At 47.9% G+C, this 25,676-nt stretch overlaps 2 protein-coding genes across 5 annotated transcripts in view; one reads left to right on the forward strand and one right to left on the reverse strand.

Annotated features, from left to right (window-relative positions):
• The window catches only part of LIMK2 (LIM domain kinase 2), a 30,806-nt gene extending 18,801 nt beyond the window's left edge, over window positions 1-12,005 (forward strand). For 2 of the 4 annotated variants that reach the window (XM_036393016.2, XM_036393014.2), the window contains 11 exons: window positions 197-393; window positions 1,093-1,279; window positions 2,089-2,105; window positions 3,621-3,729; window positions 4,463-4,594; window positions 4,850-4,906; window positions 5,080-5,145; window positions 5,937-6,111; window positions 7,468-7,523; window positions 9,295-9,452; window positions 10,002-12,005. In XM_036393016.2, coding sequence (XP_036248909.1) covers window positions 197-393; window positions 1,093-1,279; window positions 2,089-2,105; window positions 3,621-3,729; window positions 4,463-4,594; window positions 4,850-4,906; window positions 5,080-5,145; window positions 5,937-6,111; window positions 7,468-7,523; window positions 9,295-9,452; window positions 10,002-10,158 — 1,311 coding nt within the window. In that variant the 3' untranslated portion in view covers window positions 10,159-12,005. The remainder of the gene's footprint in view (window positions 1-196; window positions 394-1,092; window positions 1,280-2,088; window positions 2,106-3,620; window positions 3,730-4,462; window positions 4,595-4,849; window positions 4,907-5,079; window positions 5,146-5,936; window positions 6,112-7,467; window positions 7,524-9,294; window positions 9,453-10,001) is intronic. The other 2 variants (XM_036393017.2, XM_036393015.2) reach the window with 1 other exon arrangement.
• A 781-nt stretch (window positions 12,006-12,786) lies between these two features.
• On the reverse strand, window positions 12,787-19,611 carry PIK3IP1 (phosphoinositide-3-kinase interacting protein 1). Its single transcript, XM_036393018.2, has 6 exons — window positions 19,218-19,611; window positions 18,945-19,061; window positions 18,749-18,868; window positions 16,596-16,781; window positions 16,382-16,460; window positions 12,787-14,397 (listed from the first exon to the last, which is right to left on the reverse strand). Exons 1-6 carry the CDS (start codon window positions 19,303-19,305, stop codon window positions 14,190-14,192), a joined length of 798 nt encoding a protein of 265 aa, XP_036248911.1. The 5' UTR covers window positions 19,306-19,611; the 3' UTR covers window positions 12,787-14,189.
• Window positions 19,612-25,676: the final 6,065 nt, after the last annotated feature.

Below are 25,676 nucleotides of genomic sequence, written 5' to 3' on the forward strand. Positions count from 1 at the left end.
AGCACAAGGAATTTCTGTGTTGCCAGCCTGACTTGTCTGGTAGACAGTTGTGGTGCACCCAACTAAACCACAACTATGGAGTGATCTCACTGAACTCTCTCCTCTGATTCCTGAGGGGCATTCCCTGTGCCTCCTCTGTCTCCTGTAGCTTGCATTCCTCCTGCCTGCTGCTATGCTGCCCTTGATTTGATTTCAGGTGGAGGAATTGATTCGCAAGACGAGCCAGACGCTTCAGCTGCTGATAGAGCACGACCCGGTGTCGCAGCGCTTGGACAGGCTCCGCCTGGACTCGCGCCTTCCCAGCCACATGAAGGCGCCCATGTCCCCTCGCTCCCTCTCTCCTCTGGACATCAAGGAGAACCTGGAAGGAACGCTGCGACGGCGCTCCCTCAGGTAAAGGCTGGGAAGCACAGCCTCTGCCCTGCCTCTGCCCTGTGCTGCCTGGCCGGGCAGCTCAGCCCTGTGATTGCAGTGACTGTGGCACAGGGCTTATCTCTGATGTCAGCCGTGCTGGAAACCAGTGGAGAAGTCACAGAGAGCTTTGGGTTCTGCTGTTGGTGTACAGTCTCTCTCCATTCCCTTTCGGGATGACAAATGTTCAGTAATAAAAATAAGGAGCTCTACTGTTAACAGAAAAGCTACTAAATTTCAGAGTCAGTAAATGTAAAGGTCAGGTTTTTACCAGCCTTAGATGACTGGGGAAGAACATGGGAAGGGGAATCTGGCTGAGACCTGAGACTTGGGAAGAAGTCTTTCTGAGTGGAGCATTCAGTTGCTCATTTAGGCTTTTACCAGTACTTTGTTTAGAGATAGCAAATGATGTGTCTTCACAGCTTCCTCCCCCTGTTCTCAGAGCTCCACCTCAGACTGCCAGTGCAGGAGAGCTTGTTGTTGCTGTTAGGCAGCTCTGACTTGGAAGCTGCTCTGGATTCATAAGGAGCTTCCACACTGCTGGGAGAGCATCTGGTTTTGGAGATAGTAAAAGCACTGGAGCACATTAGAAACTGGTTCCTTAGCAGTGAATGATGGGATATGCTGGACCAAAGGTTACCCAGCAGCGTCCCTGACCTTCCTGTCATCCTTGTTTTCCAGGAGAAGTAACAGCATTTCTAAGTCTCCTGGCCCCAGCTCTCCAAAGGAACCTCTCCTCCTGAGCCGTGACATCAGTCGTTCTGAGTCCCTGCGCTCCTCTTCCAGCTGCTCCCAGCAAATCTTCCGGCCCTGTGACCTGATTCATGGTGAAGTTCTAGGAAAAGGATTTTTTGGACAAGCAATCAAGGTGAGGGAGGTCCTCAAACATTCATCAGTTACCTTGAGTACAGCAATGTCTGCCTGTCTTGACATCCTTCACCACTTGGTGGTTTTGCCTTGCTGAGAGTGATCAGTCTTGGATCTTCCCTGGTTTGCTGTGAGATCCATTTCTGTTTCCTTCCCTGACCATGAGTGTCAGACTGCAGATGGTTTTGACTTTGTCCCCTTTGAATGTCAACCTTGGCTGCACATGTTCATCTTGTGAGTCAGGCTTAGCCCTCCAGAGTGTCACAGGAGGCTGCTGGGTGAGGTGGGGAGAACAGGGAACAGGCTACACTTCCTCTTATGAGCATCTTTCCTATGATTGTGTCCAGCTCCCCAGCATTTCTTACCCACCCTTCGTGTGGCATGTTCAGGGGTTTGCTAGGCTGATGTAGTGACCATGTCTGAACCCCTGGCACAGCCTAAGTGGCTTGTCATTGTGGGGGTGGTGTCAGGTCTTGCATGACTCTCACAGCTCTAATCTCAATCAATAGCATTCTCTTGCATTTAAACTCTCTGATCTTGACTGAGGGTACTCCAGCAGTTCCTATCCCAACATTCCTGACAGCATTAGGGGCACCTTCCTCTGCCTTGTTGAGGGTTCTGTGAGTTCCCCAGTACTCAGACTGCACTCATCAGGGGATGGGACTTCTCCCCTTACACTGAGGTGTGTAAACTTGAGGTGTCCAGCCACCATGTTCATCTCATGCTTCCATGGGAGGTGATGAGCCAGCACTACAAACCCAATGCTTGATCCATACTAATGAGCATATTTCTCTTCTTCTCTGCTCATAGAGAAATAACAGGTGCAGGTAAGTGAAACCTTTGCTCTGTTGCATGCTTTTGTCATCTGTGTCCCAGCAGTTACTGGCACAAAGGCATTTCTTTTCTGCTCAAATTGCCCCATGGCTATCCTGTTCTGGTGCATGCTCTGGGAGTTAAATTTGCCCCCATGGAGTTTCATGTGACACTTGTTTTAGTTTTGCTGGTATGTCAGCTTAAGAATTCCACTTAGCCTTGCCTTTGTCTCTTCACTTCCCTTTATCATTGGATATTAGATGTCCCTGGCTGAAACATGCAGTGTTCCCTGGCTCATTACTTGTGTATGGATGCTTGATTTCAGATGGGAGCAGAAGAATATTGTACTCTTGCTTCTGTTGTGTTATTCCATGCACTCACATTCCACCTGTGTCAGCTTTGTTATGTCCATGGCTCCAAACAGAACTGGTGTGTCACAGTGTTTGCAAGAACTCATAAGCTTCCTAAATACTATAACTGGGTCATGTGTTCTGGATTTTAGTTCTGGAGGTTTTCTAAAGGACTTTTTTTGCCTCCTACCTTTAAAGAAAACAAAAGTGACATTTTTCTTAGGCTTCAGATTGACTGGGTGTGATGCAGCAAGTACTATATCTGGTCACATAATTCTCTTCTGATCAGAGAGGCAAGCTGGTTGTTTAGTTTGCTGCAGATCTTAGGGAGCCAGAGCTGTCCAAGTTAAGCAAATGAAGAGGAGAGGATTTCCAGGGAAATGTGCTCATTGGAATTTGGACTCTTTCTACTCACTCCTGCACCCTGTGCAAGCAAGCCTGAGCTGGTTACAAAAAACCTTCATAATACAGCAAAATGCCAGGAACTAGTTGGAGATAGGCAAACAGTTCTTGAGGAACTGGAAATGCTTTCCATGTTAAGAGCCAGGAAATTTATTACCTTATTATTATGATGGATTTCTTTGTGTTTTCCACTGTTCTAGGACATTCCTTGCATGTTGAGACACACTGCTCCAAAGGAGCAAGGTAAAATTAACTGCTTCCTGCCTTAACTGAACAGCCTGTGCAGTCCAGTTCCACATGCATGTGGAACTGGAGATTCAGATTCCCCATAAAGCCAAAGCATTTATAATGCAGCTTTGGTTGTTTGGTTTGCTTTCTGATGCAAGTGAACATCGATCCTTTTGCTGACACAGAATGCAGTTGGTAAAGCTTGTGCACAAAATGTGAGCATCCCGCTGGACAAATGTGTTCCATAAGGGAACTTGGAGGCATGCACCGGTGTGGAGGCTTTGGCAGCCTGTGTGCACACTCAGCCCTGTGCTACCCAAACTGGAGCCTTCAGCTCTGGGTCTTGGCATGATCCTCTGTCAGCTTTGGGTAGTTTCTGTTTCACATACGGCACCTTCGGTGAATTCCGAAAGGAGAAGTTTCACGCAGTTTTCGGCAGATCCCTGAATTTCCTCCCATCTCTCTTCTTCTCTGGGTGGAGGGGAATGTTGCACTTCTTCAGAAATTGCAGCAGCATTGGAGCTGTGTATTCTTGAACCTTGCCTGTAGTTGTGGGTTTTGTTTCCACCAGGTGACTCACAAAGCAACAGGAAAGGTGATGGTGATGAAGGAGCTGATTCGCTGTGATGAGGAAACACAGAAGACTTTCTTGACAGAGGTAGGAGCAGAATTTCAAACAGCTTCTGAGCCAGTAGTGTGGTAGAACTCTCCCATCTTCTCCAGAGAGAGAGATCCTGCCAGCAACCTGGCAGGAATGAAGGTGCTGAGGAGGGAGACATTGCACGGGGAAAAGCTGACATGAGCTGAATGTTTGCTGCAGTGACTCACACTGGGCAATAGACATTGCTTCAGCTCCAGTTCATTAATTTTTCAGTGATAAGAGCAGCTTCAGTCAGAGGCAAATTGAGCTGTGCAGTACATAAAGGATTTATCCCTTGAGCCTTGTGCATAAGTACAAAGGATAAGGGCCAATATCTGTAACATATTTAAGACTCACACTGTATTTAAGCAAAACTATTTTCTTGGTGTCTGCCTACCATGTTTTTCAAAGTCAGATTTAGCTTAAAGGCAGCTCCCTAAACACCTGACACTGCTGTTGTGGCCCTAACACAGCACAGACCCAACAGCTGCTCTGGAGAGTTTTGCCCTCTGAAATGTTATCCAAACTCAAGGGTGCTCTCCTAAAGACTAAGATCAGGTTAATTGCACAGCATGAAAATGAAGAGGCAACAGTTTATTGACTGCCTTAAGGTTGGGGTTTGAGTGATCTCTGTGATCCCTGAACAGGATTTTGAGCTCTGGAGTGATTTTCACCACAGAACGGATCTGTCAGGACTTGTTCCATTCCCTTTTTGATGTGAATCATCCCTTTGGGATGTCTCTGCCTGCAGGTGAAGGTGATGCGCAGCCTGGACCACCCCAACGTGCTGAAGTTCATTGGTGTGCTGTACAAGGACAAGAAGCTCAATCTCCTCACCGAGTACATCGAGGGCGGCACGCTGAAGGACTTCCTCCGTAACGCAGTGAGTATGGACACCTGGGACACGTGTGCTCAGTGAGCCTGCCTGTGCTGGCTGTGCCCATGTACTTGTTATTAGTCTTCTTGGAGCTGTGCAGTAAAGCTGCTTCCTAGCTGTGGGTGAGCTTGAGGCAGGAAACCTCTTCTTTCTGGGGCTGTATTGTGTCTCTGACTGCTGTAAGAGTCCATCTTGTGAAGGAACTGCTGTCAGCAGCTGGCTGGTAAGATGGTCCCTGACCATTGAGGATTTGTCTTTCAGGACCCATTCCCCTGGCAGCAGAAGGTCAGCTTTGCCAAAGGGATTGCCTCTGGAATGGTGAGTTGGACTGTTGCTTCATAACAGAGCAGACTCTGGGGTCAGGGTTAGTGGCTTCAGGAGGGTGGTGTATGAAGGGCTGTGGGCACTGCCTGACTACTGGAATTGGGTTGTGGAGTCTGTAAATGCTCATCTAGGAACCCCTAACACCAGCTTTTCTCCTTCTGTTCCAGGCTTACTTGCACTCCATGTGCATCATTCACAGAGACCTGAATTCACACAATTGCCTGATCAAGCTGGTGAGTTACACCTCAGTTCCCACAGCATGCTGCTTCTCTCCTTGGCATCTTCCTCCCTTGGTTTTCTCCACATGATGTTCCCTCTTTTGTCAGGGTGGAACTGATTTCAGAGAGGCTTTGTGCCCCAGGCAAAGGAGCTTTATTCTCACACAGGACTTTCTAGACTGATCCAGCTTTCACTGTTTGTGTTCTGTTCTCTTACCACCCTTCCTCTGGTAGCAGTTCCTGTAAGAGTCACTTTCTGAGAATTAGTACAGCTGTGTTCTTTATCTCAAGTCTGAGGTGTTCTCTGCAGCTATTTCTGTTCTTTTAACCACTCAGTGACTTTCTGTTGGCACTCAGGATTCAGACAAATGTGTAGGTGTGTGCACATGTGTGTCCTCTCACTTTTTTAAATGCTGGGTCACAAGATTATGTAGTTTCATTCCCTCAAGCCTGCCCTTTTTCACTTGGCTTCAGACAACGCAGGATAAAAGTCCAAGTTAATTTCTGACCAGGTAAAAGAGGAAGATCTAAAAGGAAAGGTCCAGGTTTCTCCTGGCAAGTAGCCAAATTGATGGTATAAGTGCTAGCAACCACACAGGAAAGAAGATCATGAAGGGAGCAAGTGATGAGCTGGGGTCATGAACTGGGTATCTTACAGTGTCTGGGCATCTTGCTATGCTCATGTGGTGGCAGGAAACCTGGGTAGTTGCCTTAGACTATAGTTGGTAGTGAACAGGAATTGCAGCCTCTTTGCTCCTGAAAGGGGCTGAGAGCCATCGGTGTCATGTCCTAAACCCCCTGTGCAGGATAAGACAGTGGTGGTGGCTGACTTCGGTCTGTCCCGGCTGATTGTGGAGGAGAGGAAGAAGCCGACCCTGGAGAAGCCGTCGGCCAAGAAACGAACCCTGCGCAAGAGCGACAGGAAAAAGCGCTACACGGTGGTGGGGAACCCCTACTGGATGGCCCCAGAGATGCTCAATGGTAAGAGTCCAGCAGCAGGACAAGATACAGAGATGACAGGATTACTGAAAGTTTCTGTGCCCCAGTAACACCCAAACCTTTTAGAGCCTGTGGTTTTAGACCTGCTCATGTGGAAGCTTTTCTATACACACAGAGGCCATAGCTGCAGTCCTGCACTGCCTGCCCTGGTGAGCCTTTGTACCAGCCCAGGCACTGCTTCTGGCTTGACAACAGGATTCTTTAGGAGGGCAACAGAAGTAAACTTGCTACAATCGAAATAAAAGGAAAGAAAAAAGAGGCCTGAGATAAAACTGAACCTGAGACCAATTTCTGTTATAGCCTCGTGCTTTGGAACTGCCCCTTGAAACAGGGAATCATTACATTCTGGGATGAGGTTTATGCTGTTGCACAGATCTAGGGAGAGGCCGTGTGCTGCCAGGTTTGCTGAAGCCTCAGGATTCAGGGGGAGTTGTCCAAGTGCAGGGAAATCTGGGTTTTGACGTGCATCCCTCAGTTGCATTCATTAAGGTTGAGCTGTGACCCTCAGAGGAAAAGCTGCCCCTGCAGGAGTTGAGGTGAAGGTGAAATACAGTGGATAGAATTGCCTTCTAACGAGCAGGTCTCTCTGACCAGGTTGGGCAGTTTGGCTGGCTGGGATGTCAGCATTGTCCAGCATAGTCTACTGGGGAAGGGAGGACTGGGCTCCTCTCCCCCAGCTCAGTTTTCTATGTTGCTTTCTTGTGTGCTGTTCTATTTGCCTTTCCTCAAGGCCTCCAGCCCTAAAGAAGTTTGAGGCTGCTTTTCAGAGTTTGTCTCAGTCCTGGCATTTGTCAAGAGAACAGCAAAAGCATAGTGTGACATCAGCTCTGAAAGCAAGGCTGCTTAGCAGCTCCTGGCTTGGGAGGGGTGTGTGTAAGCAGAGCATGGCTTGCTGGAGCCTGCCAGCTCTCCCAGGATCAAAGTGCTGCCGGTGTGTAATTTATTATCTCTGCAGTCACTGCAGCAGGGACTCACTGGCTGCTGGGGAAGCTGAGCACTGGCTCCATGCTCTGTAGAGATCCACAAGAACAACAATCAATGAAAATGGGCAGGAGCTTTCCATAGTTATTCTTAGCATTTGCTCAGATCTGACACAGTGTTGTCCTGCAATTCCCCCGTACGAGAGAGAAGCAGGGTAAAATCTGTAATGCAGTGTAATGCAGTTGGTATATACAGATCTTGGGGTGACTGACCCTGCTCAGCTTTAAGCCTTGCTTTGAATCCTGTTTTAGGGCTCTCCAGGGAATAGCCTTAGTTAAGCTTGGTGCTGGCAGCTCCTGAAATAGCTGGCTGGGTAACTCTCTCTTTACAGAGCTGAATGTCTCATGTTTCCTACAGGACAGAGCTACGATGAGATGGTGGACATTTTTTCATTTGGGATTGTTCTCTGCGAGGTAAGACAAGGACATTAAATGGCATCTTTATTGTCCCCATCTCTGTGTACACATGGTGTCACGCAGATCTCTGCATCTGAGTGTGCAGCCTGTGACCTAACAGCACATTATTAGTGAATTAGACTGGGAAAACAAGCCTCTGTTTCCTCAAGGAAGATAGCTGTCTTGTAGTTTGCTGGTCCCAGTTTCTTCCTGGACTGAGAGAAGCTGTAAAAAAGTCATCAAGTTCTGACTGAGCCTGCTATCTGTTCGAAAGTAGATGTATTCCCTAGAACTGTGATGCTTTTTTCTTTTTCTGCCTCATTAAAAGAACAATCAGCTGCATAATCTCAGCAAATTCAGGGCCTCCGCTGGGGATGGCACTTCACTTCAAAGAAGTGGAAACAAAAACCTCTTTGCAGGTCGATTAATGAAGCTTGCACCCTGATGTCTGTTGGCTTAGTTTATTTCTGAGCCAATGCAGAGTCTGATTGCTATATCAGGCTTTTCTATCTGCAGAACAAAAAGCAGCACTTGAAAGCTGCAAGGTATTTTCAGTTTAAAAGATGTGTATGACAGTGGAAATGCAGATGAAAGGCAGGGTGTTATGTGTAACACAGCAGTTGCAGGAACACCAGGGGATGCCAGCAGAGTTTCATTTTCAGTGTTTGGGTGAAGGAGACAAAGAAAATGTCTGTGCATAAATCTTTGTGGCCTCATCTGGAGCTCTGTTTACACTGGGCCCTCGTCTCAGAGAATGTTGTGGCTGTGAGTTACAGAGTTAGGAACTTGAAAAATCTGTATGTGGGATTAAAACAATTGTTTCATCTAGAAAAAAAGACAAATAAAAGGGTAGTACCATATGAACATTCTCCTCGTCACCAAAATTATGATGCTAAAAAAATTCCCTAAAATTAAACACTCAAACAGATAAGGACATAAACCTGCCAAAACACATAATGGGCGTTTCTGTCTAGTTCCAGGATGTAGCTGTCGTGCTGAGTTACTGGCATAGAAAAGCCTGGGTGGTTATAAATAACAGCCCTTCTATGATACCCAGTGAGGCTTTAAACTTCATACTCTGCCCACGTGAAAGTTTGTGTTGCCTTCTGAGTCCAGATCCCCCCACAGCTCTCTGCTGTGGGCTCCTTCCCTCTACACTTGTGCTGGAGATGGTGAGCACTGGGGCAAGGCTGGGGCAGGGCTCCCTGTCCACCCAGCTCTTTACTGGCTCTCCTTTTCCTGCAGCCTCCTGGATGTCAGTTATGGTTGTTTGTCTGTCTTGTCTGTCCCAGCCCTCTGGCTGTGGTGGGGGTTGAATCTGTCACTGGCAGAACAATTCAGAATTAGAGGTGCTGTTGACTTCCCAGCATTGTTCAGGACAGGCTCTGTACTGAGGAGCTTTGCTGTTGGCATGGTAAGATGGTTAGAAAGGGAAGGGATAGGATGGTGGTGCAGGTTGCCTTGACTACCTGCAATCAGGAGGGGCTGCATCATCCCCAGCTGCAAGACACTGTGGAGCTGCCTGAGAGGGGCACATCATGCTGTGTCTTCTGGCAGAGGGACCCTGGGCAGAAGGAGAAGGCATCTGGGACTTCCTCCACAGTCGTGGACACATCACCAGGTCTTGAAAAAGTGTCCAGTGAAGTTTGTCTGTATGTAGTGCCATGAGCTAGTGGCTCCACTGGAGAGGAAGAACAGTGTTTCTGTTGTTTCATTTCCATCATGATACTTTGAAGGAGCCCCTGCCTGATCTGCTGCAGTACTTAAGTGTTTCTCTCACTTTCCCTAGATCATAGGCCAGGTTTATGCTGACCCAGACTGTCTCCCACGCACACTGGATTTTGGCCTTAATGTCAAGCTGTTCTGGGAGAAGTTTGTTCCTGCTGATTGTCCTCCAGCCTTTTTCCCTCTGGCTGCTATCTGCTGCAGACTGGAACCAGAGAGCAGGTAGGTTTGGGGTCTGGAGGACTCTTTGGAAGCCTGCAGGATGTGTCTGTATCCCATAGTGGAAGGACTGCTCTGCACAGAGGGCAGCTCCAGCCATCTATGGCAATGCTCAAAGGCTTCCATGAGTGAGAGGCTTCAGACTCAACGGTTTGGGAGAGAGACTGCTGTATGGTGGAGATGTCTGAAACAATTCCAAGACAGAGTAAAGAAGGAATGATTGTTCAGGATTGCCCAGGTACAAAGAGCAGGGGCAGACTTTGACAGTAAGGTAAATACTTCATTTGATTTCAGTTATGAAACTTGTAGCTTCAGAACAATGTTGCTGCCAAGTGGGTTCCAAAGAGCCAGACCTCCTTGGTCACTGACTGGCTATAAAAATAGGTAGCCCAGACAGATGAGGGCTTTGCAGGCTTGGAAGCTGAATGGGAAGGAAATCCTGGCCCTGTTCATGACATGGTACAGGGACCTGGATGGACAGCTAGTTCAGACTTTCCAGATGCTGTTCTGCTTCCTCTTTCCTACTCATGTTTCCTCACTGCTGCTTTCTAGGCCCCCTTTTTCCAAGCTGGAAGATTCCTTTGAAGCTCTCTCTCTGTACCTGGGAGAACTTGCCATCCCCCTTCCATCTGAGCTGGAGGAGCTGGACCACAATGTGAGTGTGCAGTATGGACTGAACCGTGACAAGCTACCTGAAAACACAACCTAGGCTGCTCCTGCTGCCTGCACCACTTCACTGGAGCTGGGCTGAGCAGCAGGGAGGGAGATGCACTTCAGCCACTTCCAGGGCATTAACGGGGCACCACGCTGTGCATCTGCTGCACTGCCTCTCTCTCCCCACCCAGCTTCCCTCCTCTTGGATATCCTGATTCACTGTGGATTCCTGGCACGTTTCAGAAGCAAAAAGGATTGTTTCCTGCCAGCTGCACCTAGGAAAGCCGCTGAACACTATTTTTCTGGCTTGAGAAATATTTCTCTGGCCTTTTCAGGCTTCTTTACTGTGGTGCCTTAGAACTTGGCTGCAAGCTGTGAAGCCACCCTGGCCTGTCTGCCAGGGAGGGAATTGCTATAGGAGACTCTCCTGGGTAAGGACCAACTTCTGGAACAGCTTCTCCCACTGACTGCCCTGCCCAGAAAGCTGGGGAAATTGGACATGCAGCAACATGTCTCACCAGGACAGCACATGTATGTATTTGCATGTGTTTCCCAGAACAACCCACTGAGATTTTGGCCTCTGACACACATCAGAGGAAGGAGTAAAAAGCCCCAGGAATTGGGCAGCTCTCCTGAAATACCGTGTCTCTGGGGAAGCACATATGAATTGTTTTGGTTTTGTGGGCTTTTATTCCTTCTGTGTCTCTGAATACCTCCAAAAGCCTGCCTAGAAACACTAAGACTGCCTAGAAACACTAAGACTGAGCTCTGCTTGCCCCTCCTGATGGCAGATGAGGCAGGCAGCAAATGAGCCACTGGAGCATTTTCAGACCCTGCGCCTGCAGTGAGTTTGCCTGCCCAAAACCTTAACCTAGGTGAAAGTATTTGAACCTGAATGTGTAGTTCTGCACTAGGCACTGGGTGTGGACATTCCTGAGTGCTTGAGCTCTTGGCCTGTGGATGTGAGGTGACAGGAATGGTGGCAGAGGGTGCTTGTCAGAAAGCCAAACGTTTGAAGTGGCTCAGACCTTGGGCATGGACAATGGCAAAAGGGGACTTGCCCAAGGTTAATTAAAGGAGTTCATGAATAGAAAAGTGCTGGAGAATGTCCCATCCTCCCTGGAGTGGCAGCTGGAGAACTAATACTTCAGTTGCCACTACCTCATCCTTTCCTGCAGATTGTGCAAGTTGCTCCCTTTGAAGGTCCTTCTTGCAGCTGCTGCTGCAGCACCTGAGCTGATTCTCCAAACAGAAATTTTCCTCAGGGTTATTCCCTGCTCTGGGGGGGAAAAACGGGCTTGGAGTCATTGGGAGGTGGGTAGAGCTGTATTTTCTTCCAGTACTTCTCTTCTTCCTCCCTTGGTGGGAGAAGGAAGGAAGGAAGCTACTGCTGCAGTAGCTCACGTGGTTGGCAGAACTGAACAAAAAGCTGAATCAAGTTCTGCTCTAAGTCTCACAAACATCATGGTTTAACTGGATTTTTAGCGTGCTCCTTTTCCCTCCTCCTCCCTTCAGCATTGAATGGTGGGGGATGGGTGTTAAATCTTTGCTGTTACTTTGGTTTCCTCCCCTACCCATGAGTTTAAAGTATTATGAAAAATAACATGGGACCAGCCATCACCTGACATCAGGTATGCAAGGGGGGTGTTTTTAGTCTGTGTAGTGGTGTTTTAGAAACACTAGGGACTCCCTGTGCTGAAAGTCAGGCAGGAGCCTCTCTAAACTGGGTCCAGTGGATCCAGGATTGTTAATAGGATTTGCCCTTTCATTCCCCCTCCCAGGCTGGTTTGTGAGGGGACCCCTGAGGGGAGAGTCCTGGGTGATGTGTGGGTGGGGTTTATGAACTGTGATTTGCACAGCTCCACGTTCTAACTAAATTAAAGAGCAGTAACTGTATGCTGATTTTGTGGTCTCTGTGTTCAGTAAAGCCGGGAGCCGTCACTTTCTCGGGTTTCTATTGCAGTCACAAAATGGCAACACCAAAACTGCCCAGATTAGGTACCATCCAGAACACCCTTTTTTGAGTCTGTGGACTCTGCCACATTCCCAGAACTGCAGAATCACAGTGCTCTGTAGGACTATTTACCTGGAGTGAGGGAAAGGGAACAAGTTCTGTTCATTCGTTGGTTGGTTTCAAGGGTGGACAGGAGTCAGCAGATCATAAAGCCTCTCCATTTTCCTTTTCTAATCCAGGGATAAAAATACAACCTGTTCTTGGAAACATCTTCTTCTGAAATATGTAGTTCAGGGGCCTTTTGTTAAGACAACAACTGAACAAAAATGCTGGCTCTGTTAGTACCTCCTGTAACCTGCTGTGCTCTGTCTCCACTGCACTTCTCAAGGGCTGGAGCTGCTGCTGAGCAGCACCAAGCACAACTGAGCCAGGTCAGTTCAGGAAGGGGCTGTAAGCAAGAGTCTGTTCCCATGGGCCAGCCTGCTGAGTCACCCACAGCTGCTTTTCAGGAACAGTGTCCCAGTCCAAGAGGAGCTGCTGGAGCAGGGAGACAAGCTTCATGCCCCTTGTCAGTGCTGGTGCAGGCAGGCACTGCTTGTAGGGATTTACTTTTGGGCCTGGCAAACTGAAGTGGCATCTTCCCTTCTCCTCAATTCAAAGTCTGAAACATGGCAAAGGATGCTGCTCTGGCAGGAGGAATGCACAGATGAGCCACAGTCCACATAGGTGTACAGAGCATTCTTCTTTTAAGCTTTAATACAAGGTAGCAGTCTGCACCTTCTTATAATGAGGTATTTAAAACATTTTACAAAGAAATGGTATTCAAAGGCGTTTAAAAATAAAATATTTCCCTTTTCTGAATCAAACTTTAACGCTAAAATCCCTGCTGCCAAGTGCTGCTCCCTGTTAGGCCCACAGCTCTAAAGCAGATGGCTGGAAAACTTACTTGAATGGCTTGAATCCCCTGAAGCGGGGACAGATGTTTCCCTGAACTGGCCTTGCCTTGATGCCATTAGGGAGACACTGCAGCAACCATCCCTTCCAAACCCCCTGAAATGCTAATAAAAGTTGTTACAAAACCTCTCTAATAGGACCAGGCTCTGTAAGTAAGTAGTCTTGCTGCACAGGCTGAGTATGTGACAGAGGCTGGGCCAGGAGCCACACCAGAATTTCAGTATCTTACAAAACAGCTGCCCTGTTCTGCCCTTAGAGCCAGAACTGCTGCACTGTGATCAGGGTGACCTCCACAGCTTGGCCACTCTGTCCAGCACTGGCTCTGTAGGAAGCGTAGGGAGTTCAAAAGAGGATGTTCTGTATCCTCAGTGTTTAACCTGCTGTAAGTAACTGAAGGGCAGTTTGTTTTCTTCACTCCACAACTATCTACCACTCACCCTTGCTTTCCTGATCTGTGTAAGTGAGCAGGAGGCACAGACAGACCCCTGGGACACCTACAACTGTGGCTGTGCATGTAGCACCACAGGGGAATGGAGAAGTGGCCTCAGCCCTGGAAGACCTGGATTTGTCAAGAGCTTGAGGAGAGCACTGGGGCTAAACATTCTGCTTCTGGCCAAAGACATCCCTCAAATAAGCTCTTCCTTGGAAAAAAAACCGATCCAGTAGCAGGATTCTGGACAGTGATTCCAGCTCTCAGCCACTAAAGCAAAAAGGCAGGAACTATAATCAGAGTGTAATTATCTAGCTAAATCTGACATGAAGCTCCCCTCAGTCCCTGCAGTACTGTTCTCTCCTGAGGTTCCAGGCTGAAACTTAAGTAACAGTGCACACCGTAAATAGGAAAAGAACATAGAAAGAGGAAGCCACGACCACACTCCAGGCTACAGGATCTGTGGCCAGTTTTAAGCCTGGCCCATCATCCCCCCCAGCTCCTTGGCACACCGTGGAGACAGGTGGGAAGAAGCAGCAGGGTCCACCACACCAGTCCCCAGCTGGTCATGCACTGAACGGTGCCCCTCAAGCAGATGATGAATTGCCCATTGCTCTGTTCTTCTGCATCACCTTCATCCGGCGTTCATCAAAAAGAAAACAAAACAGAAATGAACACACGCACCCCCTGCACTCACAGTGGGAAGCTGGAGGCTTTGCTCAGCCTGTAGCGCTCCTGCCTGAGCTGCTCAGGCCCCAGGAGTCCCCGCCTGGCCCATGAGGGGGCCGCTGCCGTCCCGGGTGTCCTCCAGGGGTGTCTGGCTGGGCTGCACCACGATGGTGTTCTCATCCACCAGCTCGCACGCGGGGTTGCTGAACGCCGACAGGGGCAGCGTGATACGCTGCATCTCTCGCTCATAAACCTTCTGCTCGTGCTTCTCCTTCAGGTCTTTCCCCCTGCATTACAACAAAAACCAAAATATACACGTGGGGTGAGTGCTGCTGCTTGGAGGGAGTCTCAGTAAAGCTGATGGAGTAGAGAAGAAGGGACTCTGCTCTTTAAGATTTAAGTGGTTTCAGCTGCATACAAAGGGCCAGAAATATTCCCTACTGTAAGCAGAGGACCACAGCTGAGCATCTTTGAAAAACAAGCAGCCAAGTGAAATCTGTCCCTCCCTCAAAGTGGCTTATTCACTGACATTGCTGCTGATAAATGACTGTACAGCCAAGCTCCTCCTTCAAACCACAGAGCTGCCATATGTTTCCTTATCCTTTCCAGTCCCATAGCACTGCCTGGTGCAGGCCCAGGGGAAAAGTGAGACAGTGCAGAGGCCACTGCTGTGGAAAAGAGCTTCTGTAACCTGCTTCATCTGGAACAAATACTGGAGGTGGTGACAGCTTCTGCCTTTTGTTGCAGCAAATTAAGCTGTCCAGAAAGTATTAAAGCTGACTTCAGAGCTGGCCCTGCCTTCTGCCACTGCAGCTATAACAGCTTAATGCCACAACCAGCTCCTCAAACCTACCTCAGTCTCCAGCCTGTTGCTAAGTGAAGGAACACCTCTGTAATTCGTGCTGTGGAAGAACTGCCTTGCTTTAAAAATGGATTTGGCATTAACAGCATGTTGTCTCCAGAAGAGCTATGTATACCAAAAACTACTAAACCCATTAAAGGTTTCTCACCACACCTACTACCCAAACCTGCCAGCTTGCACATGCAATTCTGAGATCAAGGCAAGGAAGGAGACAGTAAATGTGCAGAACATCCCTGCTGAGAGCTCACTGTGACTGGAGAAGCAAAGCTCCTTTGGACAAAGCCCAGCACTGATCTATTGCTTCCTCCCACCGAGGACAGGAGAGGGGTGGGGCAGGCACCACTCGCTCCTCCTGAGGCTCGTGATCTCAGGCAGGCAGAGCTGCTGGGGTTTCCTGTTGCCATTCTGGCTGCTTTTCAAAGCTGCCTCCAAACATGCAGCAGTGGCTGCCATTCCTGCCAGCACACAAGACAGCATTCTCTGAAGTGACACCTCAAATCAGATTCCTCGACAAGCAGCACTCTGTGTTTTGCCCCTTATGTAACACTCCTCCCTCTGCTTTTTTTCTGTCAGCATTTATTATAAACACTTACATAAGGACATGTCCCAGCTTGGGAAAGGGTTCCTTCTGCTTGGTTGTGTCAGACTGTTGTCAAACAGCCAAAACATAGAACAAACCCTCCCAGAGGAGGGAGCCTGGGCCTTTGCTTGCTGCAGTGACAATCACTGCTATTTGTTAATCCTGCCCTCTCTCTTACAAGTAAGCAGCTTGCTACTGCCACTACCCTCAAACACTGCTGAGCTACAGAAACATTTCTGTCCCACACAGTGAAGTGACTGAAAAAAAAGTAACTGAAGTCAAAATCAAAACTGACCTTAAAGTATACAGGAACTTTGCTAAAATGAACTTGGACCAAAAAAAGTGCTACCTGATAGTCAGCTTCATAGGATACAATGCATGAGTAGCAAAAAAAACCTGCCAATTGTTTTTCTTCTAAAGATAGACTAGAGAAATCAGGGGAACAGGTGGCCTGCTAGAAGAATTGTTCTTTTTCTGAGCAAAAGAAACTTCCTGTGAGGGTACCTGGGATCTGCTCTTTCCAGTTCTGACAAAATCCTGCTCCTGAGTACATCTGAAAAAGTCATATCAAGGCACACATGCACACACAAAAACCCAAATATTAAAGAGGGGAACTTGAAACTTTAAGTGAGATAGAACATCACAATAGTGGGGAGAAGAACAGAGTTAACTCTTCAGTAGTTCTTTCCTCAGTGTGACAAACTTGCTCAATGTGCCATAATCAAACCTACACTTCTGTCCCATTTCCTTGGGATCTGGTTGGGTGTGCAGGTGCTCAGACATTCCTGCTCTATGTACACCAGCTTTTGACCAAAGAACAGCCACTCACCTCTTATAGATGTATCCCAGGACAATGCCAGCCCCAATGACAATGATTATCACCATCATGATCAGCCCCAGCACATAACCTGTGAAAAGAGAAATAAAGGAGCCAAAATTAAGAGGTGGCAGATCCTGCTATAATGCTGCTTTCAGTGCCTCAAAACAGGTCTGTCCTGCTACAATTAAAGGAATGGATCCATCACACAATCCTGGCTTTGTACCTAGGGTCCCCAAGTCCTTCTTTTCTCTGGAGTTCATCTGTACTCTCTGACTGATCCCAATGACGGGCTGCACCGCGGCTGCCTCGCTCCGGGAGGGCAAAGTATCAGCTGGTTCAAACACCTGCTCCTCCTCCTGGGAAGCACCAACTTCTGCTGTAGGGACTGGGGCTGTGCTAGCTGCAGCATCTGTTGAGAGGAGAAAAAAAAAAAAAAATATATATATATATACAACATATCAAGCACTTATGAGTACCTCAAAACAACGTGTGTCTTGAGAGTGGGACAGCTCTAGACTGGCATCACTGAACCGCCTTCAAAGCACACTGAAAAACACTGAAAACACTTGTTCCCCCTTAAGTTGTTGACAGAAATCCTACCAAAGTAGGCAAGAAATGTATTCCTCCCCCCGCTTTCCTTTGACATGAACCTATTTAACTAAGAGTCCAAGGCACCACCACAGATGAAAGAAGTCAGACAGCAGATTGAAACCCAGGTTCAGGGCATGAGTCCAGAGGATGCACAATGACTTCATTTAGTGTATAGATCGATATACAGGCTGCAGCTTCAATCATGCTGAACAAGATTATGAGAATCTCCATCCCAAATCTCCCAGGAGCCTATTTATCCCTCTTCTGCCTCAATCCTCCAGACACAAGAAAGTCTGACAGGAGACTCCAGCTGGTGTGAAAACAACCTGGGGATATTCTTCCCTGGTCCCTCCTTGCAGTGGTGGGACACCACTGGACAGTCTAAGTCAGAGCAGGCAGCACAGCCACTGACTAAGGACAATTCCTTCCTCTGTCAAGGCCCAGAAATGGCACCCAAGGATACAGGTTCCTTCCCAGGCCTGTTTTTTATCAGTGCTCTTTTTCATCAACAGCATTGAAAGATTTTCAAGGTAGCTCATTCTTTCATGACATAGTTTAAATGGAAGCTGTAGCACTGTAAAAGCTGTGACAGTGTAAAGTAGGTATCTACTACCTTTTCTACAGAAACCCCCTCCTTTTTGGAAATGCTGTTCACAGTATGCATCCACACCTGAAAGTTCACTCCACCTGCATCTCCCCCCACAGCAGGCAATAACTCCATGTGGATTTTCTATCTGCAGCCATTTTGAGTCCTCAGTGCAATGTGAAATGGAAGTACAGAAGGGAGTCAGAGACAGGAAATCAGGGGTCCTGCACAGTAACATCAAGTAGGGTCAGCCAGGGCAACTGAAGTAAAGTGAACTGTTGAACCATGAAATGGTGCCCGCTCTGAGACGCAAAAATATGAAACCTATTAAACATGCAAAAGGTTGAAAGGTCAGGTAACTCTTCTGATCCTAAAGCTGCAAGTGTTTTGAGGAAGGATCTTGGCAGCAGAACATTTTTTTGCTTCATCTTTAGGGAAAAGCAGGAAAAAAAAGAGCAAAGTGAAAAAAAGGGGAGGGTGTATGCGCGTGGGAAAAGTATTTACATGCAAGGATAGCAGTCTCAAGGGACAGTGGTGCGAGTAAATCTTGCAGGGCTCAGAAAGTAGTAAACAGTTGAAAAAATCCCCAGTGGTTGCTCTGATGTCAGTCAACACTGACACCTCCTCTCCCCAAAACAGGCTTCGGCTACAGTTCTTTTAGCAAACTGTTTCTCACTGTGACTATGCAGGAGGAATCCAGTGTTTCCATTTCTTACTGTCCTCCCTTCTAGCTCTCATTTTTTCCACATTCTTGCCGTGCACCCCGTTCTCAAATCCCCACTGGCAATTCTTTAACAGCAGGAAGGTTCTTTAGTCAGCCATAACATGCCCCACAGCAACAGTCTACCCACACCTCGGCAGCTCCTGGATGTCCAGATCTCAGCCTTTTGCAACACAGCTGGAGAGCGCTATAGTGATAAGCGAATTATGGGGGAGCGGGGGCTTTTCACGGGCCTTTTCTGGCACTAATGGCAAAGCTGGAGGGGCGGAGCACGGCATAGCTGGGAGGCAGATGTGCACGCACAGGCGGGGGCTGGGGGGGAGCTCTGGGTACGCGGTGTTTCCGAGGGAGGTGCCGGCGTAGCCCGGGGTTGTTTGTGCGCCGGGGGACCCCACCCTGGTGACAAACCCAGCCCCGGCGGTAGGGGGCAGGCCAGGGAGGGCAGGAAGAGACAGGGACCGGCGGCGGCCGCGCTTACCTGAGCACTGGGCGATGCCGCAGGATCGCCGCTCGGGGATCCCGGTAGCGCCTTGGATGTAGCACCAGGGCGCGGCGTCGCCGTCCGGGTTCCTGCAGCTGTTGTGGTCCTCATCGAGTGCTAGGGAGCAGCGGGCCGTCAGCGCGGCCGCGGCACCCTCCGCTGCCCCGAGAGCCCCCCCCGGCCCCGGACCCACCTGCCGGGAGCGCGGCACCGGCGCCGTTCCGCACCATCCGCCAGTTGAGGCACGGGGCGCCGCCGGAGGCCACTCGCCGCCTGCCGCGGTAGGACTCGCCGTTACCGCGGACGCATTCTGCGGAGAGACGAGCCGAGCCTTGCGGGCGGCCCGGGCAGCCCCCGCGCTCCGGGCAGCTCCCCAGCACGGCCCCCGCCTTCCCCACGGGGGTGTTCCCCCTCCCCAGAGCGGCCTTTGTCCCCCACAAAGCTGGGCCGGCACTCACTCACTCACCCTCGGCGCCGCGGGCGGCCCCCAGCAGCAGCAGCAGCAGCAGCGAGCCCAGCAGCAGCAGCGCCCACCGCGGACCCCCGGGCAGCATCCTCGGCGCGGAGGGCGAGGAGCCGCCGGCAGCCCGGCCGCGCAGCTCGGCTCCGCTCGGCGAGACCTGCCCCGGCGCTCCCCTCCCGGTAAACAAGCGCCGGGCTGCGCTTCCCCCCCCGCCCCGCAGCCGCCGCCGGGTCCTAACGCTGCCGCTGCCCGCCCCCAGGAGGGGAAGGGGCGGCTGCCGCGGGGCAGGGCTCGGGGCAGGGCTCGGGGCAGCGGGAAGCTGCTGCCGCAGAGGCTCCTTCGCCCCGGGAACGAGCTCGGCGATGGGCGCTCGGTGCCGTGGAGCTGTTGGCTCGAGGGGAACTCCGCGTCTCTGGGCTTGTCTCCTACAGGCGCAGGAAAAGTCTTAGACCAGAAGAGGAGACTTTCCACACGGAACTACGCTTGAACAACTGCCTGTGGCAGGGAAAGTGTTTATCTTCAGAGACCCAAAACTGTTCTCTCCTCAAGAGAATTATCATGAAGGACTAAATCCTGCTGCCCTTATTCTCCCTTTGGTTCTCCTAGCTCTACGTTGTAAGGGCTACACACTGCCACGGAGGCTGTGCAACTCCACCTTAAAGGGTTTTTTACATTCTCGCCTCTGCCAACCATTACTTTTCATTGACTCCATGGGCTTACTCTAAGAGCTGTGCGTGCTTATAGGAAAAACCAAGGTAAACAGCATAAAGATGGTTTAGTGTAGTTCTACTGCAGGCATCCAGCCTCTGTGATAAAGCCTCTCTGCAGACATTTCACACAGCTCACAATAGATACTTCTGTTTCTCAACATGCCAAGGGATTCAGACAGTGCAGCCCCAGTGCCTGTACACAGCATCTGGAGTCCTCAGCACGGTTTCTATTTTACACCAGTGAAAAACAAGCCACTGAATGCTGGTCCTGTTCAACAATGAGCTTGCAGAGGCAGCCTGGGCCAACTGGTGGGTTTGTAGCCAAGGCACAGGCCTGCAGCACAAGGTGCTATTTCTGGCTTTCCCACAGAGTTCTTCCTGACCTTGGCCAACCTGCCTGCCTCACTTCTTTGCACTTTCCCTTCCTTTTTGTTACATGAGGTACAATCAAACCTTCCTTCTTAGAATAGGACAGAGAAGTTCCCTTCTTTTAAAGTTCTTTGAAATCACATGGAAACCACTGAACACATAAGAAGTATTTTTATGCCAGGAAGCTGCTCCAGTGTTGGATGAATCACTTTTCAAGGCAGGGCTGGCTGCAGCAGTGGTCTTTCCCTTCCACTCCCAGATGTTTCCATCCTGGCAGTGCTCTCTGTCAGGCTGCTGCAGGTTATTGTGTAACAAACCTGCTCAAGGTTCTGATACAACCCAACTTTGGCCCCTTTTTCACCAGGTCATGAACGTTTTAAGCCCTTTACAGCCAGGTCACCTGCTGCATCCAGCCCACAATGGAGCACAAAACCATAGATGTACCAGCATGATAGATGGATAATGAGGAAACACGTCAATTAAGCAGCACTACCACCAAGTATGAAACCACAGGTCTTAGCACACATTTCTGTGAATCAAGCTTTAACAACATGATTTACCACTACAGAAAATTTAGTTTAGTAATGGCAGATTAAAAAAAAATATGGTTGCAAAAAAATCAAAACAGGAAACCAAAGACCTGTATGTGCCAGTCCTGACTGACATCACCAGCTAAGATGCAGCCTTTGTGCAATTATGCTCATTTTCTGCACAGACACCCTGCTACTGCATTCCTGATGTTCTCCAGTTACTCTCTGTAGAGGGAAGGCTAACTGGAGTCAGCAAGAATTTTTAATAAGGGCTATTCAATCAAGCTGCCTGTTTGTAATAGCTTTTCATCAGATTTTATGAGACAAATTCCATTCAGCAGAAACTGCAGGGCCACACATGCATCCAGAGGCATTGCCTGTCCAAAACTTTGCAGACAGACTGCCAACCTGCACAATTAATGGTTTTTGCTCATTTCATGAGACTAACTAATGCCTCCATGCCACCTAGCACAGAGAGCACCTCCTTCTGTACATACTGATCCAAGAACTGCAGTAATCTCTGTGGAAACAAATCTCAGACCTTCCTAGCTCTCTCTCCTACTATGTAACAAGATGAATTTGCACTTCTCCTTACACCCAGCCAAGTTCCAGCAAACAATTTGAGTTCCTAGTCCACAGAAGGACAATGGGGAATCTGGAAGAAATGCAAAAATCTTCACATTAATGGTAAAGATCAAAGTCTTTTCCACAACTGACTTCTAAGCATAATTTTTTCTTTCATCTCTAGCTTTCTCCAGGATGAGGGAAGATTTATGCCTGGCAGTTTCACAGAGTTAAGTTTAATAGGATGCCAGGTGGCAGCTGTCAGAGGCAGACTCAATTGCTCTTTCCACTGCTTAGGAATGGGTTTGCTCTTCTTGCTACACTTTTAGAGATTAAACATGGCATTATTTCCTAGGATTTGATTTTAAACTACCCAAACTATAAGTAAGTTAATAGCTTTGCAGCTACTTCCTCACATAGTTTACACTTAGATGTCTGTTGGTATATACACATACATGTATCACAACACATCCCTACATTTTACAGGAGAACATACACACTATTTTTAGGAATGAGGGACATTAAACATCTTCCCTAAACTCAGTGTGAACCAGTTTCAGCTGTGAGCTGGTACCTTTCTTTATACAGGTTCCAGAATGAACAATGTCTGCTTTCTCTCTCTCTCCTGTCTGTCAGCTGCTCTTTCTTGTTTATTTGTTCTACATTTTCACCTGTGGAAAAATTCAAAGTGTTTTGAGATTAAAAAAAAAATCCAAACAAACAAAAAAAAGGTATTTAAAAGCACAGCACTCTGTGCCAAGGGAGGCAGCCCCAGATCTATAGCTCTGGAATGACTCTGCAAGGAGCCATCAAACCCACCCTCCTCCTCTGGCCACAGCCAAGTGTGTTCTGATCTTGCCAGGCAGAAGTTCATCTAACCTCCTATGCAAGAACTAACATGCTTTATTACTTAATCTTACTAAATAAGACACTGAGGGGAGTAAACAAAATGAGTTTTCTAATCTGAGTAATCTTTCCTAGCCAAATTAACATGGATTGCTTAAAATGGAAAAAGTTGACCATTGCCCTCCTTGTAAACAGGACATACGTCATGTTCCCATCACCTCCCCTTTCTTCTTCCTAGGTAATCAAAATCATTGTTCCAGTTTTCCCCAAAACTCCTTTTTCTCAATTTTCTGCTTCTTTCATAAATGGAAATGGTTGAGAATAATGACAGTACAATTCTGAGACCTCACCATGAACAGAATATTAGAGCAGTTTGTGCTAAAGCTTAAAAAGCTGCAAGCATCAAATGTTACTAAACACTGTTAAGTATTTGAGCACTTGCAACTCCAACAAAAGCAGGGGTTTTATTTCTTTGCTGCCTCTCTCTTGATCATGAAAACAACTCTGGCTCTCACCTGCAAAAAGCCTTCTGTAAGCAATTGGAAACAAATGTGTTGCATTTCTAAGCTAGATATAATTTGAATGTAATAAAAGAACATCAGGGCTGTAACAAAAGGATCAGATATTGACTTTATGAAAGTGAGCCGAATCTAACCAAGAATCAAGGCAGAGGCAGTGCCTACAAAGGAGTGGCTGTGGAGCGACAGGAGTGTCTGCTGGCACTGTTGTTGCACCGCGCTGCTGCCATGCTCGGGGAGAGGCTTTCTCCTCCCCCTGCAGTCTGACAGCGTGAGCTATTGCAAAGTAAATGCCAGCCACAGCCTCCAAGGACTAACAAGGAAGTCTGCAGAAGCAAAACAACCATATGCGATATTTGAACTGGTTCAGACTGGTTCAGAGTCTGCTCCACTAACTCCGAGTGCTTTCTCAGATGAGTTTTCTGTGTGGGCTATAATAAAAGGCCAGAGGTCTGGGGAGGGCAGTCTGGGTCCTATTGTTTACTGGGGAGAAGCATTAAGAGATTATCTCTAAATACTCTCGGCAATCAGTGACTTGAGAAATTTCACACACTGACTCCTCTTAACGGCATCAGTTTTTTGGTCCTTTTTGGACAAGAACTGCCCAGTGCCTTTCCAGTTTTCTCAGGTTTGAAGGGCCCGAGTGCTGACAGACGTCTGTGTTCACACTGGCCCACTGCAGCAGTGCTGAGGGTCCCCATGGATCATCCCTCAGCTCCGTCCCTGGCTGCAGCATTCCAATCTCGCTATCTGATCACAGATTGCTTTACCTGCTACCCAGTGGGTGGGTGTGTCTCACAGCAGGATACCATCAAACCACAGCAATCTTGTTGGGAACTGGGTACAGCTGTCTAAAGATGTTTCAGTCTCCAGCTGCACTGGTTTTTCTTGGGTTGTTTGTTTGTTTTTTTGCTACAGATGCAAGCTGCTACTGACAAAAGCCAGAGCACACATTTCTAAGGGTGGAGGAAGGGAAGCTATTTTGAAAGATACTGCGATCTACTCAGAGAATACATAAGTCTGAGCCAAGAGCAGAAGCTTTACTCTCAATTTTTTAATGATCTTTGCCTGACCTTAGGCAAGCTTCTGCCTTGGTTTCCCATATTAGTATTACTTATGTCACAGAGGCAGAAATGATTATATGTCTGCAAAGCACTTTGGAAACTTCAGACATCCAATACCTACCTTATGAAATGGTTCTGTAGGGGAAGGCATCCTGGAGACAGATATGCAGGAGATGTTCTCAAGTTCTACATGTGTAGTGCTGACTTAGATGAAAGTACAAATAAGCATTAATGCAGGACTTCATTAAAATAGGAGAATGTGTTGTTTGGTTGTTTTTTAAGGTATAAATGTACTTTTGTAACTTTCTTACATCTCAAACCACAGTTGTGCCCAGCAGCACCTGGCAAAGCTGAGCAGGCTGATAACCCAATTTGTTCTTGTTAGAAATGCCTACCTAAAAATAATTGTTTATTATTTGCACGTGAGAAATGTGAAAAGGCAGCATCAAAACATCTGGAGATTTAAGCCAAAAGGAATAAAGATTTCTGTTCTGATATCTGTTCAAATTAACCTCCAGTGAATCAGTGAATTGGATGGGATTATTAAACATCCTTCTACCAATATTTCACTCACTATGGAAGCCAATTTCACAGTGAAAGCCCAAAACTCTGCTGTTTAAACCTCAATAATAATGGAATATTACCACAGTAATAGTTAGATTTCATTGTGAAAAACATGAGGTTAAAGTTGCACTTAAATATGCAAAACTCCTACTCTAAATAGCACTACCACTCATGTGACCTCTATCCCAAGCCATCAGAAAGGCTGTAAGGTTATAAACTGGAACACATAAAAAAGCCAAACACATATTTTCTTCTCTCTCTAGGGCTTTGGGACTAGGACTGGAGTCATCAGCATGAGAGCAGAGCAGAGACTCATTTTGTAATGGGTCTGCAATTCAGTGTGAGCAGAGAAGCAGAGACCAAACCTTGCAGTGGAGCTACTGCTGCTTCCTCAAAAAGTGCAGGATTCAGGGACATTTACAATGCAGAGCTCACAACTCTGCATTCTGTTTCTTAGCTGACCTGAAGGCAGATAAAACCACTGGCACACAGGTACTGCAAAAGACTCCACAGGTGTTTGTCTGAAGGCTGTGGGAGGAGTTGTTTATTTTGGGAAGTTGCCCTTTCTTTCCTGTTGAAGAAAGCAAATCTGGGTTTTCTCTGGGTCACACACATGCCATAAGCATGCAGAGATAGCCTTTTTCATGACTGACATAGGCACGTGGACTTCTTTACATCTATTTGCAAAAGCAAAGACACTGTTCCTTTAAGTATGCTTACAGAACAGGGCAAACCTCTGTTGTTATTTTGGTCTTGGGTTTGCCATACTTTTAGAAGGTTAAGGCTCCAACTGGGAACACCATGAGGAGGTAAAAAGCCAGGAAGAAACAAAGGTTTAATAAAGTTTCACTTAACACTTGCACTTATTTCTTTAGTATATAAGGGTGTGGAGTTAAAACACTCTGCATTTGACCAACACTTCAGCACCTGAGGTAGGCAGGCCAGAAGCAAAACTCTATTTATATGACCTCAGTTTTATTTCACTGCCATTCAGTGAGGACAATACCAAATTTCACAGATGTTTGTTACTCCATCCACTTATGCTGAAATGAGAAATCTCACCACACGGTGCCAGAGAAAGGATTTCCTAGTTGAAATAAGGCAATCCTGATACACAGTTTTGCAACCTGCCCACCACACTATGAATCCTCACATAGAGCTGTGGAAATGTGCAAAGGCAGAACTGTCTCTGAAAAGGGGAAGATTTTGAGGTATGAGAAGTCCATGCCATCTCTGTATACTCATGGTCTCTACTCTCCATCTCCAGGAAATGAATGCATGCAGCCTGCAGAGTTTA

Source organism: Molothrus ater, chromosome 18, assembly GCF_012460135.2.
Source record: "Molothrus ater isolate BHLD 08-10-18 breed brown headed cowbird chromosome 18, BPBGC_Mater_1.1, whole genome shotgun sequence".
Classification (NCBI taxonomy): domain Eukaryota; kingdom Metazoa; phylum Chordata; class Aves; order Passeriformes; family Icteridae; genus Molothrus; species Molothrus ater.